Source organism: Hesperophylax consimilis, chromosome 26 (genome assembly GCF_061612785.1).
Source record: "Hesperophylax consimilis isolate HC1 chromosome 26, BYU_Hcon_1.0, whole genome shotgun sequence".
In the NCBI taxonomy this organism is placed as follows: Eukaryota; Metazoa; Arthropoda; class Insecta; order Trichoptera; family Limnephilidae; genus Hesperophylax; species Hesperophylax consimilis.
In genome coordinates, this window is record NC_142861.1 from 572,852 (window position 1) to 590,021 (window position 17,170).

At 36.3% G+C, this 17,170-nt stretch overlaps 1 protein-coding gene across 1 annotated transcript in view; it reads left to right on the forward strand.

The window, feature by feature from the left end:
- Karybeta3 (karyopherin beta 3) overlaps nt 1-16,892 on the forward strand; it is a 35,217-nt gene extending 18,325 nt beyond the window's left edge. The window contains exons 12-20 of the mRNA XM_089647567.1: nt 1,136-1,309; nt 4,802-5,010; nt 5,558-5,653; nt 5,851-5,991; nt 8,698-8,917; nt 9,369-9,541; nt 13,598-13,725; nt 14,101-14,320; nt 15,219-16,892. Of these exons, the coding sequence (XP_089503693.1) occupies nt 1,136-1,309; nt 4,802-5,010; nt 5,558-5,653; nt 5,851-5,991; nt 8,698-8,917; nt 9,369-9,541; nt 13,598-13,725; nt 14,101-14,320; nt 15,219-15,320 (1,463 nt within the window). The 3' untranslated portion in view covers nt 15,321-16,892. The remainder of the gene's footprint in view (nt 1-1,135; nt 1,310-4,801; nt 5,011-5,557; nt 5,654-5,850; nt 5,992-8,697; nt 8,918-9,368; nt 9,542-13,597; nt 13,726-14,100; nt 14,321-15,218) is intronic.
- Nucleotides 16,893-17,170: the final 278 nt, after the last annotated feature.

The window sequence follows — 17,170 nt, forward strand, 5'->3', positions numbered from 1 at the left end:
TGTGTTCCTTTGCGAACTGTCAAAACGTGAACATTTTTGTGTTATTCACGAGTTTTGTTAAAAGCTTCATAACTCACGTTTTGGGAAACGTAGCCTCATTCTAAAAAATGTTTTGGAAAGATTATGAAATTCACTATCGTATTGTTTTGTTATACGTAAATATTTGCGTTTCTAAATATACATTTTCTGAAAACGTCAAAAATATGTAAAAATCGGTGACCATTATTTCAAAGCTGTGAAAAATGTACTTTTTTCTGAGTATCATAAAGAAATAACACTTTATATATTGAAGAAATATAATTAAAAACTATTAGTCACCTCAAAATATTAACCGTCCAAACTAAAATATTTTTAATAAATTATTTAGAAACGCAATAAATTATGAACAAACAAGATGACAGATCCAATCGACTTAGATAATGCACCTCTACATTCCATAGATATTCTTGAATACAGACGCGTAGCGTTATTCATTATCGATACTCTGTTTTTTAAATCATGGCAATCCGTATACTAGTGATGGAAATAAATCAATTTTTGTAAAATCTCGCGCGTTTACGTGAAAAGACGTTTTAATGTCTTGACCGCTATTATCATATTTACATCTTTTGACGTTCTAATGTTCTAAGTGGTTCTAACTTGTTAATTGATTGATTTTGCTGCAAGATCAAGATAACTGTGTAAAAACATGTTACAAGGCCCTTCTTTCACAGGGATAAGCAAGTATCTGATTCGCATGTTGTTTACCCACACGCATATGCACACGGCTACTGAAATCACATATTGTTGGATTCTCTAAAAGTGCCTGTGTATGTCCGTGGTGGCCAAGATACTAGAATCATCGAGCATGGGATATTTGTGTATTCGTGTGGAAGAAATTGTAATGTCTGATTCATGTTCATTATTTTCCACCATTTAACTGGTGCCAATGTTTCGTTAGTGATGGAATATACCTTCTGTGGTCCCATGACTTCCATAACATTGGTAAATTAACAGTGTTCAGTTCCAACTCTGTCATGTTTTATGGCACCGCTGGCTCCACTGAGCACTGACAATATTACACTTTACTTTGCTTTTATTTCCCGGGCTGGTAGCAAACAAAGGGCATTAGTATTAACAATATTAATGGTTTCAGGCAAGAAGTTTGAGCAGTATCTCCCACTGGTGATGCCCCCCGTGATGCGCATGGCCGCCATCAAGCCCGAGGTAGCGCTGCTGGACAACGACGACCTGGAGTCCATCGAGGACGATGTGGACTGGCAGTTTGTCAACCTCGGCGAGCAGCAGAACTTCGGCATCAGAACTGCCGGTGAGATTACCAACTTTCAAATGATCAACAGCCAACCATCACTGCCATTTTTGAAAAATATCAACTCAAGGGTGGCTTAATAAAGCTAGAACAAAAACTATCATCCCGTAATTCTTCAAACTTAGACCAATAAACATACATCAATAGAATTTAAATTAATAAGATCATTCCAATGTAAGAGAATTATCCTATAAAGAAAATAGTTTCATTGCACATCTCCAAAACCCCCAATATATTATCTTGTTTTCTTTCCAAATTAAACAAACCCTACCTTAATGCCCGTGACAGATCGTGCTATATTTTCGTGACTTGACCTATTTCAGCATATCACTTGCCATACATTCCCATTGGTAGTGTGTGGCGAGCGATGTGTTGAAATAGACCAAGTCATGATACGTATAGTGTAATGTGTCGCCTACATAATTCTAATGTGGTCTGTGGGGAGCTAAAAAGTGCCTTGAGAAAATAATTTGTGATCATTTTATGGAGAAAAAAAAAGGTGTTACAGTCCTTCCGCTGTAACTACTCTGTGCCCTGCATTGTTTATGAGAAGTTGCAACCAGCTGTCAGTGGCATACCTTTAATTTCTTTCTAAGGACATGCACAGTTTTTAAAGGGTTGCTCATATTCTTTTATCATTTGTGGTTGTGTTGTGCTAAATTTCGCCTTTATTTACCGTTGTTTCGAACACGAATGAAGAAAAAGAAAATGTAACTCATCACAACCAACAAATTTGACACAGAAGTTGCCGTGAAAACTAATTATTACTTTAGGAAGGGCTCGGAACAATAACAACTGCCTAAATATTTTATTTGCAAACTAAATGAAATATTATTTTTTCTAATTATTTTCGTAGGTTTTGCGACGTTGGGGACGACGATTGATCCTATAAAACAGGAGAAAATTCTAAAACAGCTTAGGACGACCTGCTTGAAAGGTTCAATATTAATTTATGGGTTGTTCCGAGCCCTACCAAATTATTATATAATATTGTAGTCTGCATTTTAAATCAAGCTGGAATATTAATAGTGTGAAGATTGCATTGTTGTTGCACGATGCCTTTCAAAGGGTTAGTCACCTATTATTAACCAGAAGCATGAACATGACTTTTGTGTGTGTTTTGGATACTAATTGCCTACACATTTCTTGTTAAATCATTTTAACACACTTTGATCGGGTTATTTTTTCGCCGGCTGACCGCTGAAAACGGGCGAAAATAAAGGTCCCGCGCGAATTTGTTTAATTTGTTTTAAATCGCTATATCTTCGTAAATAATAGAAATATTTCAATAAAATTTTCTACATACTAACTCAGCATACCCAAGCTATATAATTTGTAGCTGAAAACCAAGTATTATTTCTAATGCAACATAATAAATCGAAAACAAAGTCATTGTTGAGTCCGAGGCGAGTATCCCCTCCACGGAGATCTTTGGAGCACTCAAATGAGTCTAGACTCATTATAAACCAAAAAAAAAAATTAGTGTTCAATTTTTTAAGTATAAACTAGGTTTCAATTTTATAAAATTACAAATTATTATATTTTCACCAAGCCCAAATCATTATAAAAACAAAAACAATTGCCACTTCTCAAGTATCGTCAGAGTAACACATTATTACTCATTGAAATACCACGTGTGCAATTGCCTCTCGCACGATACAGCGGACCAAAACCATCGGAACGTGCTAATAATATTGGTTATTTTTTCAAATGAAATTTAGAATAATCACTTAGCGTAGAATGCTTCTCGTATTGCTCACATAATATTGTTTATTTTTTTCACCATACACTATTAGGTTTAAGTTTTTAATCACCTTTATATAATCAGTTACAGTTTACGTCTAAAAATTGTTCATCTAATATTTCCTTGTTCTTCCTCCATATCACTTTCTTCAGAATCACTGAACTGTAATGGCATCACTGACATTCTTTTCCTACAAGGAATTTCTTCACTTCCACTAGATTCTTCTCTTTCACTATGGAATTCAGGCAAATAATTACTAGAACAGGCAGATAAATTATCTGCGACGATTTCGTTATCACTTTCGTAATTTTCAGAATCCATTTTGAAAGGTTTGAAAAAGCAAATATAAATATTATCTCCTCGGAACACAATCGTAGGACAATTTGCTTTTTAAAAACTGGCACGCACTTGTAAATATTTATTATGGTCCGCCTAACTGTGTTTGCCGATACCTGCTGTTTTTAAATGCTCGACACTCTCCTCTCGCTCGCACCTAGAAGTTGAGTGGGTGCGGAACAGAGATAGAAAGATTTGTTTCGGGTTTCATGGTCATAAAAACCCTGGTTCCAGAAATTGAATTATTAGAATAACAGAATATGTTATCTAAATTACTTATTTCGTTGATCTTCAAACGCAATACCTATCAAGTGTCAGGTGTTCAATAATAATAGCCATTTTAGTTGAAATATCGATGTACACAAAAGACTCCAAGATAAATACAAAAAAAAGACTTGCATTGCAATTTGATAATTATGTACATATAGTTGGGACCTTTATAAAGAGATTGGTATATAATGTTCATATAAAAACATCAGATAATTTCTTCTTTTCTGCCATTGAAATGAGGCGGGCGCAGAAGGTAGAACTACCCTTCCCGACGTTAAGCATCAATCGACCGAACGGGTAGAACTACTCTTGCCGATTAAAGTGTGTTAATACAGTGCTTGCAGAGACATTACTTAAAAAATGCTTGCATGCAATTGATAACTAATATGACAATATTTATTACAGAATAACAGAAGAGTATGTATGCGATGAAGTATGAATGTGAATGAAGCGAGGAGTGTGTGCTAAGAGTTGTTTGGCGGTCCATTATCTCCGCCTGCCACTACGGAAACTGAGTGATGGTTACTTAGTTTAGAATGACTTAATTTTAAAAATTACATGTGAAAATGGTTGTTCTGGGATTTAAATTTTAAGATCTTCCACCAATGGGGTATTTTCACTGTTGTTATTGTCCAAAAAATTATGATAATGAAGTTATTTATTTTTATGTTGATTAATAAATTATAAATAAGATTCAATAATAAACAATTTAAAATATGCCATTTTCGATTTGCTGCCAAAACGACGTGTTCATTTTTATTTATGAGTTTGGTGGCGTCGGTGACAGCCATCTCACCAAACATTGGCGTTTTCTATGCCATAATGACATTGTAGCCAGTTGAAACCCTTTTGGAATGTGCAGTTTTATACAGTTTTAAAAAACAATAATTGTCAAAGAAAATATTAAAATTACACATTTTTAGTACAATGATCAGAAAAACAAACTTTAAACCTTTCACACATTTTGAACAGTATTCAGAATTTGTGAAAATACCCCATTGAGATGACTGCTCTAAACTTTAAAAAATCAGATTTTTGCTTGATTTGGTTTGTTATCTCTTGCATTATTATCTGCGTAGGAATATTAGATTATTGTCTGAATGTCCAGTTCCAGTAATGTAATGTGGGTGTGTTGTTTTCAGGTTTGGAAGACAAAGCGTCCGCCTGCGACATGCTGGTGTGCTACGCGCGCGAGCTGAAGGAAGGCTTTGCGGAATACGCGGAGCAGGTGGTTCGCCTCATGGTGCCGCTCTTCAAGTTCTACTTCCACGATGGCGTGCGCACAGCTGCCGCCGAATCCCTGCCCCACCTGCTGGAGTGCGCCCAGATCAAGGGACCCGTTTTCTTGGAGGTAAACAAACCAAATTCACAACTGCAATTGTATCTTTATTCTAAGCCGTGTTAGAAGTTCTAGTATATACGTCATATCCACGCCACTGTAACGGTAACTCGGAGTTTCCGCAGTGTTCGTTTTGAGCTTCAGCCGGGTGTCTCGTTAGTGCGGCGTACATTTTTTGTAGACGCTTTGGTCGAAAATGATAACACCTGCGAGAATGGTCACAATGTATGGAAAGAAATGATTTGTTTCTTATTTTGAGAAATCAATTAAACAGTGGTCATCATAAAAATAAACTCTGTTTTATTTATACTATATTGTCTCATACATATTATTCTGTCATTCTGACTTAACATGACATTCATTGGTTTAGACGGAAAACACGTGGCAGTCTCTTTGCATGCCACGACCCTTACCGTAAGCCTCGTTCATACTATGATTTTTGGTAATTGTTACGGCTACAGCTCGCAGGTGAGCGCAGCATAAGTTCAGTTACACTGACTACAATTCAATCGCAGAGAAAATGTGAAACTAATCTATTCTTTGTATCTGTTGTCTGCAGGGTATGTGGGCGTACATCTGCCCCGAGCTTCTGAAGGCCATTGACACTGAACCAGAACAGGAGGTCCTCATTGAACTTCTCTACAGTCTCGCCAAGGTAATTTAACAAATCCTTTCCTTGCAGTTTCACCCAATTGGATGTTAATGTAGAACAATGTACAAAAGTACAGCCTGGGAATAACTCTTAACGTTATACCGTATTAAAATATCCTATTTATGGAGGACCTTTGTAAATCTGTGGCAAACACTTTATTACGTTCATTTTGAAATATGTACTATTTGTGGTATTTGCAGTGCATTGAGAAGTTGGGAGCCGGCTGCCTGACCGAAGAAGCCATGACCGAAGTCCTGAGAATCATCAACAAGCTGATGGAAGAACACTTCCAGAAAGCGGTGCAGAGACTGGAGAAGCGCAAGGATGAAGATTATGATGACGTAAGTCTCCCTTATTACCTGTGTGATGATTGCGTCGTTGTTTCCACTGTTCGTCAGCGGCATAATGCCTTCCCATGGCTTTGTCACTTCCTAAACTTTGGAATATTAACCAAAAGCATTGTAAACAAAATAAACATCAGTTGCATGATTTTGACTTTTGTGTGTTACTAACTGCTTACAAAATTGATATGTGCATTTAAATCATAATTATTTTTAAAAACCTTTTTCCTTGCAAGCTGACTTCCTCGAAACAATTAATAGAGTTAATCTGTGGTTTGAGCCATAACTTCATTCAAGTGTTATTATGAGGTATGCTATATGTATAACAGGGTGGCCACAGACCTGGAAAACCGGGAATTATCAGGGAATTTTACCTAACCGGGAATTATCAGGGAAATGTCAGGGAATTTTAAAATATCAGGGAATTCCAAAAATAAAACGAAATTCGTTATTTACGATTTGTGAAGTCCCAAAGTTGTGTTATTACTTACAAAGTTATTACTTTTACTTGCGGCGTGTGTAACAAAAGATATGCCGACAAAGACAAACTAGATAAGTAGGTATTTTTTATTATTATTTTCGTAAATAGCCCTTGCAACACAATCATGTCGTAAACCCCCCCCGCCTTGGTTTTTCCCCTATAGGTACTATGTAGGTGCGAAATTTGTAAAGAAAAAGCTAGCAAAGTTACGACAAAGTGTCAAAAGGGTCGGACACCCAGTACGGTCGTAATAAAATTTAAAGATCATCATTATCAACATTTTTACAAAGTGTCAATACAGTAGAACCTCGTTAATTCGAAATCCACGGGACATCAAAAATCAAATTTCGAATTAACGAATTCCCACGTAATTCGAATTTTTATGAAAAAAAAAAATACGCTGAAAATCGATTTTCTCGGCCTCCTCTTCAAATCCGGGTGGTATTTTAGTTGTAAATTCGTATTAATACCAATTATTTCTTTATTTTCGCGGCCGATTACCGTAGCGGCGGTCCCTTTAAATTCAGATATTCGTAAAAATGCTATATATTTACGCGTAAATCGAGATTTCGCTGCCGATTTCGGTTGCGGCCTACCCTTTAAATTGAGATATTCGTAAAAATACGATATATTTCCGCGTAAATCGAGATTTCGCGGTAATTTTCCGTCGCTGCCGGCCCATTATTTCAAATATCTGAATTTAAATTCGTAAAAATACGATATATTTCCGCGTTAAACTAGCATTCGCGGTCGTATTACGTCGCGGCCGGCTCTTAAAATTCAGATTCGAAAAAAATTACCAAAAATACGATATTTTTCCGTGTAAATCGAGAATGCGCGGCCGATTTCCGTCGCGGCCGACCCTTTAAATTAAGATATTTGATGTAAATTCGTAAAAATATGAAATATTTCCGCGTAAATCGAATTTTATCGGCAGTTTTTCGTCGCGGCCGGCCTTTTAAGTTCAGATATTTGAAGTAAATTCGTAAAAATATGTCATATTTCGGCGTGAATCGAAATTTTTCGGCCGATTTCTGTCGCGCCGTATTTTTTAACTCGGATATTCGAAGTAAAGTTAGTAAAAATACGATATATTTCCGCGTAAATTGAAATTTCGCGTCCGATTTCCGTCGCGGCGGGCCCTTTAAAATTCAGATATTCGAAATAAATTCGTAAAAATACGATATATTTACGCGTAAATCGAGATTTCGCGGCCGATTTCCGTCGCAGCGGGCCATTTAAATTCAAATATTCGAAATAAATTCGTAAATATACGATACATTTACGCGTAAATCGAAATTTCGCGGCCGACCCTTTAAATACAGATATTTGGTGTAAACTCGTAAAACTACGACATATCTGCGTAAAACGTATTTTCTCGGCCCTTCAAACTCGGATATTCGAAATAAATTTGAAAAAATACAACATTCCAGTGTAAATCGATTCACATTTACAAAATAATAATACTAATTAGGACGATGTATAACTACGTAAAAATACATTTTTCGGCGTTTTACCGCCACGGCTGACTTTTAGATTCAGATTTACGAAATATTATGATTTATTTTCGCAAAAATCAATTTTTTTCGAATTTCACCAACAAATGTTCGTGCGCGGACAAAAATAAAATTCCAATTACGAATTAACGAATTTCGAATTAAAAAAAAATTTGTATGAAAAAAATTTTCTCCGGAAAATTTTTTGGCGAAAATTTCGAATTACGCGTTTTTTCGAATTATCGGGGTTCTACTGTACTTAATTTTGTTTATTTGTCTATTTTTGTCTGGTCTTTTCATTTGTACACAAATTGTCTTCAGGCGAAATATCATAAATTTGTAATAAGTGTATTTTGTTTTGAATAGATCATTGTGGTGCTAGGAAATAATAAATGCTTTAGATGACGGAACTCCCTTTATTTATGTATCTGTTCTAATTTTCTGGCGTAGATGAAAATCGTGTTTCAAAAATAAAATTTTGAACGATATGTCCTTATACCAAATAAAACATATCAGGGAAAAATATAGAAACTTCCCTGGAAAACCTGGAATTATCAGGGAATTTTGAAATCCGTTTTTTGTGGCCACCCTGTATATGTAGTCCGAGAGGGAGGTGGTTCAAGCAAGATCTGTGAGTAGGAAGAGACCTCTCCCTGTGATTACTACAGACTGAAATCCGTTTGTATAACACTAATTTAGCAGTCTGTTGAATGAATATTTGATGTCCAGGTGGTGGAGGAGCAGCTGGAAGACGAAGACAACGATGACGTATACTGCCTGTCAAAGGTAGCCGACGTGATCCACGCCCTCATGATGTCCTACAAGGGCAACTTCTACCCATACCTGGACCAAGTGGTGGGGCACTTTGTCAATCTGCTGCGCCCCGACCGCCCCTCCACCGACCACCAGTGGGGCATCTGCATCTTCGACGACATCATTGAATTCGGAGGTAACTTCCTTATCTTCTTATTCTCCTTCTTCTCAATGCCTACTTACACAGACAGTCCAGAGTGGACAAACGTCGCCCCATCATCGGGAACACATTGGTGTGAGAAGCACTATAGCATTCTTCCATTATGTGAATCTTCATATGTTGAAATAATCACAAAGAAGGATGCCAGATTAATAAGTCAAGCAATTAGCACTGCGGGTAAATAATACCTACCAGTGTCAGTATCTTGAGTACATTTTCTACTTTCTTTCGTTTTGCGGTGAAATACGGTTAGATGGACTCTATATGTAATGTATCTCCAATTGTTTGGAGAGAGTTTAAGTTAGGTTTGGTTCAGTTTGAGTAATTGGAGGGAAACGGCAGGAGTGAAGGTTAAGACTGTTCAGGATTGTAACAGCACTGATGACCAATTAATTAGTGTATAATGAATGTTGTGTCTGTTGTTCAGGTCCAGCGTGTGTAAAGTACCAGCAGTTCTTCTTGGAGCCGCTGATTGGCTCCATCCTGAACCCGGCGCCCGAGGTGCGGCAGGCGGCAGCCTACGGCTGCGGGGTGTTGGCACAGTTTGGTGGAGACCAGTTTGCACAAGCGTGCGCACAAGCCGTTCCCAGACTCATTGAAGTAAGTACACGCAATGAAGTGCATGTTTTAAGAAGCATAATCAAATCTTGTATGTTTCCTTGGAAAATGAACACATAAAAATATACTTAACACATTGCAGTCGGGCGCTTCAAACAATAGACTCTAGCCTATAGCGGGTGTTTTTCTCGCGATTAGCGCAAAAATATATCGCTTTCTTAAAATTGATACAATTTCTAAACCAAATAATATTTTCGATTGAAATTTTCAAAGAAATCATATACGACATTTGATCATCAAAAATAAATTATAATTACATCATAATTTCACCACATTTCAAAGCTGAATATAAAAACCTGATATTAATTCAGTATATAGCATTCAATATTTGAAAATTCCATGTAAAAGATAACATATTTATTTATATCATATAGTTATATAATAAATAATAATATATATTTGCCATGCCCGCAATTTTACAATCGCTGGATGTGTGAAATCTGATCGCGTAAATATTGAACAGTGTCGCCTAAGGCCGAAGGCGAACTCTCAATAACTCATAAGTTTAATTGCTTCTTGTCAAAAAGAGTCTTTTGCGGTTGCCTCGCCTAATTGAAGAGCCCATTCCACTTATGAATGATAGTATTTATTCTTTCAAGGAATCAGTACACTTCATATGTTGATAATCCATCACACACCATAAGTGCATGTATCATTGGCTTGTAAAGACATTTTTGTAGGGATAAAGTCCTATACAATGATAATATATTCAAATAATAAAATACCAAACAGTAAACAAAACAGTGCGAGCGGTATGAAAATTAGTCCAATAAGTGAAATGACTCAAAATAAACTGGAGATTGAGATCGCATAAAAACTGTAGATTTGTGGCGACGCCTTTACAAGCAACACACTAGCCAATCCAGACAAGGCACCTCAAATAACGTCGACAGACTGTCGCCTAGCAGCCAGGTAGCAAATTACCCTTCAAGGCGTTTTATTTCACGCTGATAACAAACCCGTATAATGCCGTTTCCCGCCAAAAACCGACAGTCGACAAAAACGGCATTTTCTGTGTCCCGCAGTTGACCGACAGTCCGCGAAAAACGGCAAATGCCGTGTCCCGACGACAATGTGTTAATAGATAACAAAATGTATGCAGTGCTTCCTTACCGCAGCCCTTTAACCTTTTGAACGCGTTAATTTGCTCCGTTTTATCTATACCCGTACGCGGTACATATTTTCAAATACCTATGCACGCAATTAAATGTCAAATTATAGCATTCTGGCATTATTTATTGGACTATATAGACAGAACAGATTATTCTCCACAATATGAAAACAAATCCTCGTGTTTCAACACTCTTAGATGTTTATAAAAACAAAAACATAAAATTTCATACAAAGACGTACCGTATCTTTTGAATGTGGTCCCGCCATTCACTCGCCGTGTGTGTACTTAGGCCACTGCGTTGATAGACATAAGTGGGACACCATGATCACTTATCATTTTTAGTTCTGAAAACTTTTTCTCAAACTCTTTTCTAAACTCAACACTTAAAAATAACACATAAATTTTATATCACTTAATAAATATTGTTTTTTAAGCACTTTAGAGGAATCTCTGTCTGTCACATTTTTTTGGAACTATGGTAAACTTTAAAACAGGGTTCGATACATAAAGACACACCACATTCTTTACATACGTATCTCGTTAACTGCATTTTTTTATTTTTCAATCGGCATACACGACATCGTCTACGCGGTTTTTTTATTTTGCCAGTTGATGGAATCAATTCGGCCATATGCTTAGCGGCATATTTAGGCAAAACCCGAAACGGGTTGAGGTGGGCTGATGTATTAGGCTCTGGTATTTGAGAAATCTCTGGTTTATATTTCTCAACTAGTTGCATAATAACCGCCAATTGAAAATCTGCTAGAGATTTTTTTATACCTGTCACTTGGGTGTACAAAATAAATGAATTCAATAAATATAGGTCAAGTATGTGAAAAAATACTTTTTTATACCATTTTATGGTCTTCCTCATACAGGATAAACTGCTCAGCATCATGTCGCTTTTGTCAACAGCTCCCATAGATTTATTGTAATCAATGACACAGGCAGGCTTGCGAATGGGTTGTTTAGTTTGGTGATTTATTTTACTGGTTTCCTTAAATGAGTTATCGTGCAAGGTAGTTAGCATATGTACATCCCTTTTATCACATCATTTTAATGCTAAAAGGGGACCGCGGCTTTTTGACTCAAATTCGCCTTTTTTCAGTTTAATAAATTTTGGCATTTCCTTCCGGTTCTTTTTTACCGTCCCACAGGCATTTGTTTTTTTCGAATGCAAAAAATTGAATAAATTTGGACTTGAGTACCAATTGTCACACCATAAATTGTGCCCTTTGCCAAAATAATCAGTTAGGAGTGTAGTAACAACAGCGCCGGTTATTCCCAAGTTTTGTTCATCTGTAATTTCCGTGCCTTCTCCGCAGTAAATTATGAAATCTAGAATGTATCCAGTTTTCACATCACACAAAACAAACATTTTGATTCCAAAGCGATGTCGTTTTGATGGAATATATTGCTTAAAAATTAGCCTACCCTTGAAAACAATGATACTTTCATCTATACATAGGTCTTCATAAGGTATCACAGACTCCTTAAATAGTGTTCGGGTGTGATTTAAAACTAACCTTATTTTATAAAGACGATCTATAGGAAGCGAATTTGAGTCACAGAAATGTAAATTTTGCAACAACAATTGATATCGGTCTCTACTCATGATCTGGCCAAAAATAGGGGAACTTAGAAATATATTTGTACTCCAATACTCTTCAATAGTCAAATGTTCGTTTCTTGTCATAAGCATGGTTATTGCAAAAAATAGATACATTTCTTCAATACTTGTGTCCTTCCACTTATGAATTCGTGACTTCGCACCAAATTCCTTTGAAATGAGAAGAAAAGTATGGTAGTCGTTTGTTTCTCGAACAATTTCATTCATAATCGAGCGATTTAAAAAATGTTCAAAAAAATCACTTTCTGTTGAATTTTCGTTAAATTGTACAGAAACGCCGGATTGAAAATCATCAAATTCGTGTACTATTGGAATATGAGGTCCAGACACCCAGGAGTGTAGCACTTCTTCACTTACAGACTCATTCGCTTGAGTTTCTGTATCTGAAAGTTCCGAAGGTTCAAATTCATCTTCGGACATTTCATAATCAGAATCCAAAACGTTCAATATATTTTCAATTTCATCATCTTCCAAACTATGGGCCATTTTTTATCCGAAAAATCAAATGAATTAAAAAACTAAAAACTTGTGAACGTTTCCTAATAAATTTTGAAATAGTATATAAAACACGAAAATAACACGCACTTTAGTAATATATAACTAATACATATATATAACAAAATATATTTAAATTAATAAAGTATATAGTAAAGTCAATAACTCAGTTTTGTAACACAGTAAAATGTTAAAAAATACGCGCAATCGGCACAATATGGTCACTCGTGGATACAGTAAAATTGAATTTGCTAGACGAAACACAAGAAATCAAAAAAAAAATGATTTCTGAAGTGAACAAATTAATTTGAATTTTTCGTAATAATTCAATATTACAGCAGAACACAGAATGTTATCGGCGCAGATTCCACAGATCAACTCGGCGCGCGCAAGCGCAGATAACATACTAGTACTAACGCCATCCGTTGACAAAATTGTGAACTAAAGCACTCAAAGGCGCGAAGAGGCGCACTTGATTATGGATCTTTTTTTATGAAATACAATTTTATTTTTGAGAAATACTTGTAGATGTCAGCATCGTGATAGTTCTACGAATGTCCAAGCGAGCAAGAAATACATTAATGACGAAAGAGCGCTGGAATATCGGCCGTCAAAGTTTCCGTATCAACTGTTGATACGGCCGCGTGTGAGTATAGACTTTTTGCCGTAACAACAGTTGATACGGCCGTGTGCAAAAGATTAATGCTTCCCGGTTGTTGTTTTTATAAATTATCCACTACCTTTATTATTAGGTTTTATAAATATCAATCAGTTACTTATAGAATTGTTTTGTCTGCAGGTAATAAATGAAGCAGACAGCCGACAACCCGAAAAAATAAACGCCACAGAAAACGCCATCTCCGCAGTCACTAAAGTACTCAAATATAACTTCTCAGCCATCAATGTTGACGATGTTTTAAGACTCTGGTAAGTTTTCATCATGCATTACTGAATTTCTAACCAATTCTAATGTATTCATCACCTGTTCACAATCCTGTAAATATGTATCCAGAACAGGGCATTCTTTTATTATGTGGACTTTCAATGTTATTGAAGGCTCGTAACGAAGGATTCCAGATTAATAAGTCAAGCAATTAGCACTGCGGGTAAATAATACCTACCAGTGTCAGTATCTTGCCTACATTTTCACAGAGGAAATACAACGCGTTTGAAACTCAAAATCATTGAAATATATTGACACACACGCCAATTGGCGGGTGTGGAGTTTCTCCAATGACCTGTACGACCGAGTTTAATCATGCTATGCTTATTGTAAAAAATTAACCATCCGACTTGTTACAGGGTGACCTGGCTCCCCCTGGTTGAAGACTGCGACGAAGCTCCCCACGTGTACGGCTATCTGGCGGAGCTGCTGGAGGCGCGTCACCCGCTGTGCGTGGGGGCATCGGGAGAGTGTTTGCCGCGCGCTTTGGCCGCCACCGCCGCTGCGCTCGCAGCTGGGGCACTTGAAGCCTCCCAGCCCGCGGCACAGAGACTTCTCGCCATCACTAGAGATCTACAGGTAATTAATTATTCATTCACAGCACCATAACATACCCAGAGCATATTGTGACTTTTTGACACTGCAGTATAATCTGAACCTCCAGTATTTGGAACGCCCGGGTGACAGGGGACGGGACGGGGTGCTTGAAAAACACAAGATGTTATTTTAAAAGTTAAAATGTGTGCAATGTGTGAACAAGAACAGTTAGTTCTTCATTTCGTGAATAGTGCACTGACTCGACAAAACATGACGATGGCAGTAGTTGGTAAAATCATAGAGGAAATGTATTATATTGAGCTTGTGACATTCCAACCAAGCAAGCAACTGATATACCGGGACTTATGGGAGAGAGTTGTACAATCTAACATTGGTAAATCCACAGTATCCCATTTGAAAGGTAAAAAGAATAAAACTTTCCACAATGCAGCAGCTACGTTATAAAGATTATACTGTATTTACATTGGTAAGCTGGGTAGCTAAACCCTACTATCAATACATTATTATTAGGTGTGTGCCGAATCACCTATTTTTTAAGTATTTTTTCTTTAGTAAGGCTTAGTTTAGAAGTAACATTAAGCCCCAACCTGTAAATGGTTCCCAACTGATCATCGTCCAAACGGGCTGAGAATTACTGCCCATTAATGGGGATCTGTGACATCATTCATTCCTTGCCTGCACACTAAACCTACTTTGACTTATTACATTTCCACTGTTCGTCAGCGGCATAATGCCTTCCCATGGCTTTGTCACTTCCTAAACTTTGGAATATTAACCAAAAGCAATGTAAACAAAATAAACGTCAGTTGCATGATTTTGACTTTTGTGTGTTACTAACTGCTTACAAAATAACTCCATCTTTAAAAATGTCCATATCTTTGTTGAATGTGTTTAGTAATAACATTTGTTTTGTTTTCAGAGCAACACAGAATTATTTGCTGCGTGCATAGCGGCCATGACCCCCGACCAACAGAGGGCACTCCACGAGGCTCTCAGTGCCCCCATTCCTCAAGCCACATAGGGCTCTAACACTTAGCTAATACACAATACACAACCGGACACCAAATTCTAAACCCTCTACTCCCCTTTATTGCAAGCAAACCCCCCACATACTTCAAAGAAGTAGCGGGTTTTGCGCCTATTTCAAACTGGTCAATGGTTCACTACTTGTAACAAGTAAAGGCAGATAATTGCTCGCTACTTGTAACAAGTAATAAATGCTTACAATGTTTACCCAATGCTTTGAGCAAGTGCCAAACAGTTTCAGACCTACTTCTCAGAAGTACCAAATTACAGTCAACAAGTTTTTCAATATTCTTGTAATCCGACAGTACAATGTGTTTTCAATTGGCGAGGCAAAGTTCTTGGACCAGTTGTTGGTGGTAATATTGATGTGATGTATTACTGTGACTTGGTGATATTTATTTTTCTACTGATTTGTTATTGTCGATACTTTGTAACTAAGTAATTATTGACACATAACACTAAAAAAGCGCAGCCGATGATGGTAAATTATTAAACAGTTATTTTTGGCGTAGCATCGTATCTAGTTTGGTGGGTTTGGAAATTCTTTGATAATAATTTAATTTAGTAGCTAATTTACCTAGTGGTATAAGAAATCATCACTTCGTTAATTGATCGGATTTAAAATTATTGTTCATCCTTAAAAAGGGATGGTTGTATTATCAACGTAGCAGCTGTGTTGCAGTAATATGGAAATCAATTGCGATTGGATTACAAAACGCACATCTATTAAACTGAATGAATTCTCAATCGTTGGTTCTCTCAATTCTCACTCTTCTAAACTAATCTTATTTGTAGAAAATACATTTTTTTAAGCGTCGCAACTATGTTTGCTAATCTTTCAGACTCTTAAATTAATTGAAAGTTTTGTTTGTATGTTGTGCCGTCATGACTAAAACTATTTATATTCTTTTTACAATGTTTTGAGTAAATTTAATTAAAGCTTGTGTAACGGCGGCATACAATCATTCTTAATAAATATTATTATAATACATAATGCTTGTGTATGAACTAACATCACTGGCTAGGTAGCATTTACATAGCTTGAATTTATATTGAAAGTTTTTTTATTGCGAAGCAAATTAATTTTGAAATTGATTAAATTTATTTTAGATCTTATGAAATTATATTTAGAGAAAGTTGAGTGAAAGTGCCGTGTTCGCTGGGCAAAAAAAAACTTGATAAATAAATTAGTTATGATTATTTGAAAGCATTCTCTTAGTATAATAATCATTAATTTATGGGTTCTTTAATGCTGTGTCATTCATACCACAGATGCTTTTAATGTAATGCAATCTATAGGTGTTATGTTTAAGAAGTTTATATGTTGCTAACAATATTTGTATACTTTACAAAATTCAAGTGATTTGTTATAGATTTTGTATGGTTTGCCAATGTTCGTTATGTTATTATTTGATGAAAAGAACATTTGTGGTAAAATATTTTATTCAATTTTTTTTAATAATGTTTTTATAATAAACTATTGATTCCAAATCCAACAAAATTTCTGCAGATATTCATGTTAGGCCTGTAACACTTTAAATCAATAAACTGTTGGCTTGAAACTGGACTTTTCTCTTTATATTTTGACTATAAAACATCTTATTTTATTTGTAATTTTGTACCTACCTATCCATTTCCTTTATTTCTTGTACTATGCTGAGGTTGGCTTCTAATGAACTCCGTGAAGATTGTGTGGGCAAACAGAGAATTTAATCAAAGTTCCGTCGCCCTCTGTTAAACTCGACCGCTTCGTCTGCGGTCTTGGGACATTCCTCGGTCATCAACACGGTAAATTCTATAAATCAGTATTTTAGTGTATGTTTGGTACAGCCCCTCATTAGGGGC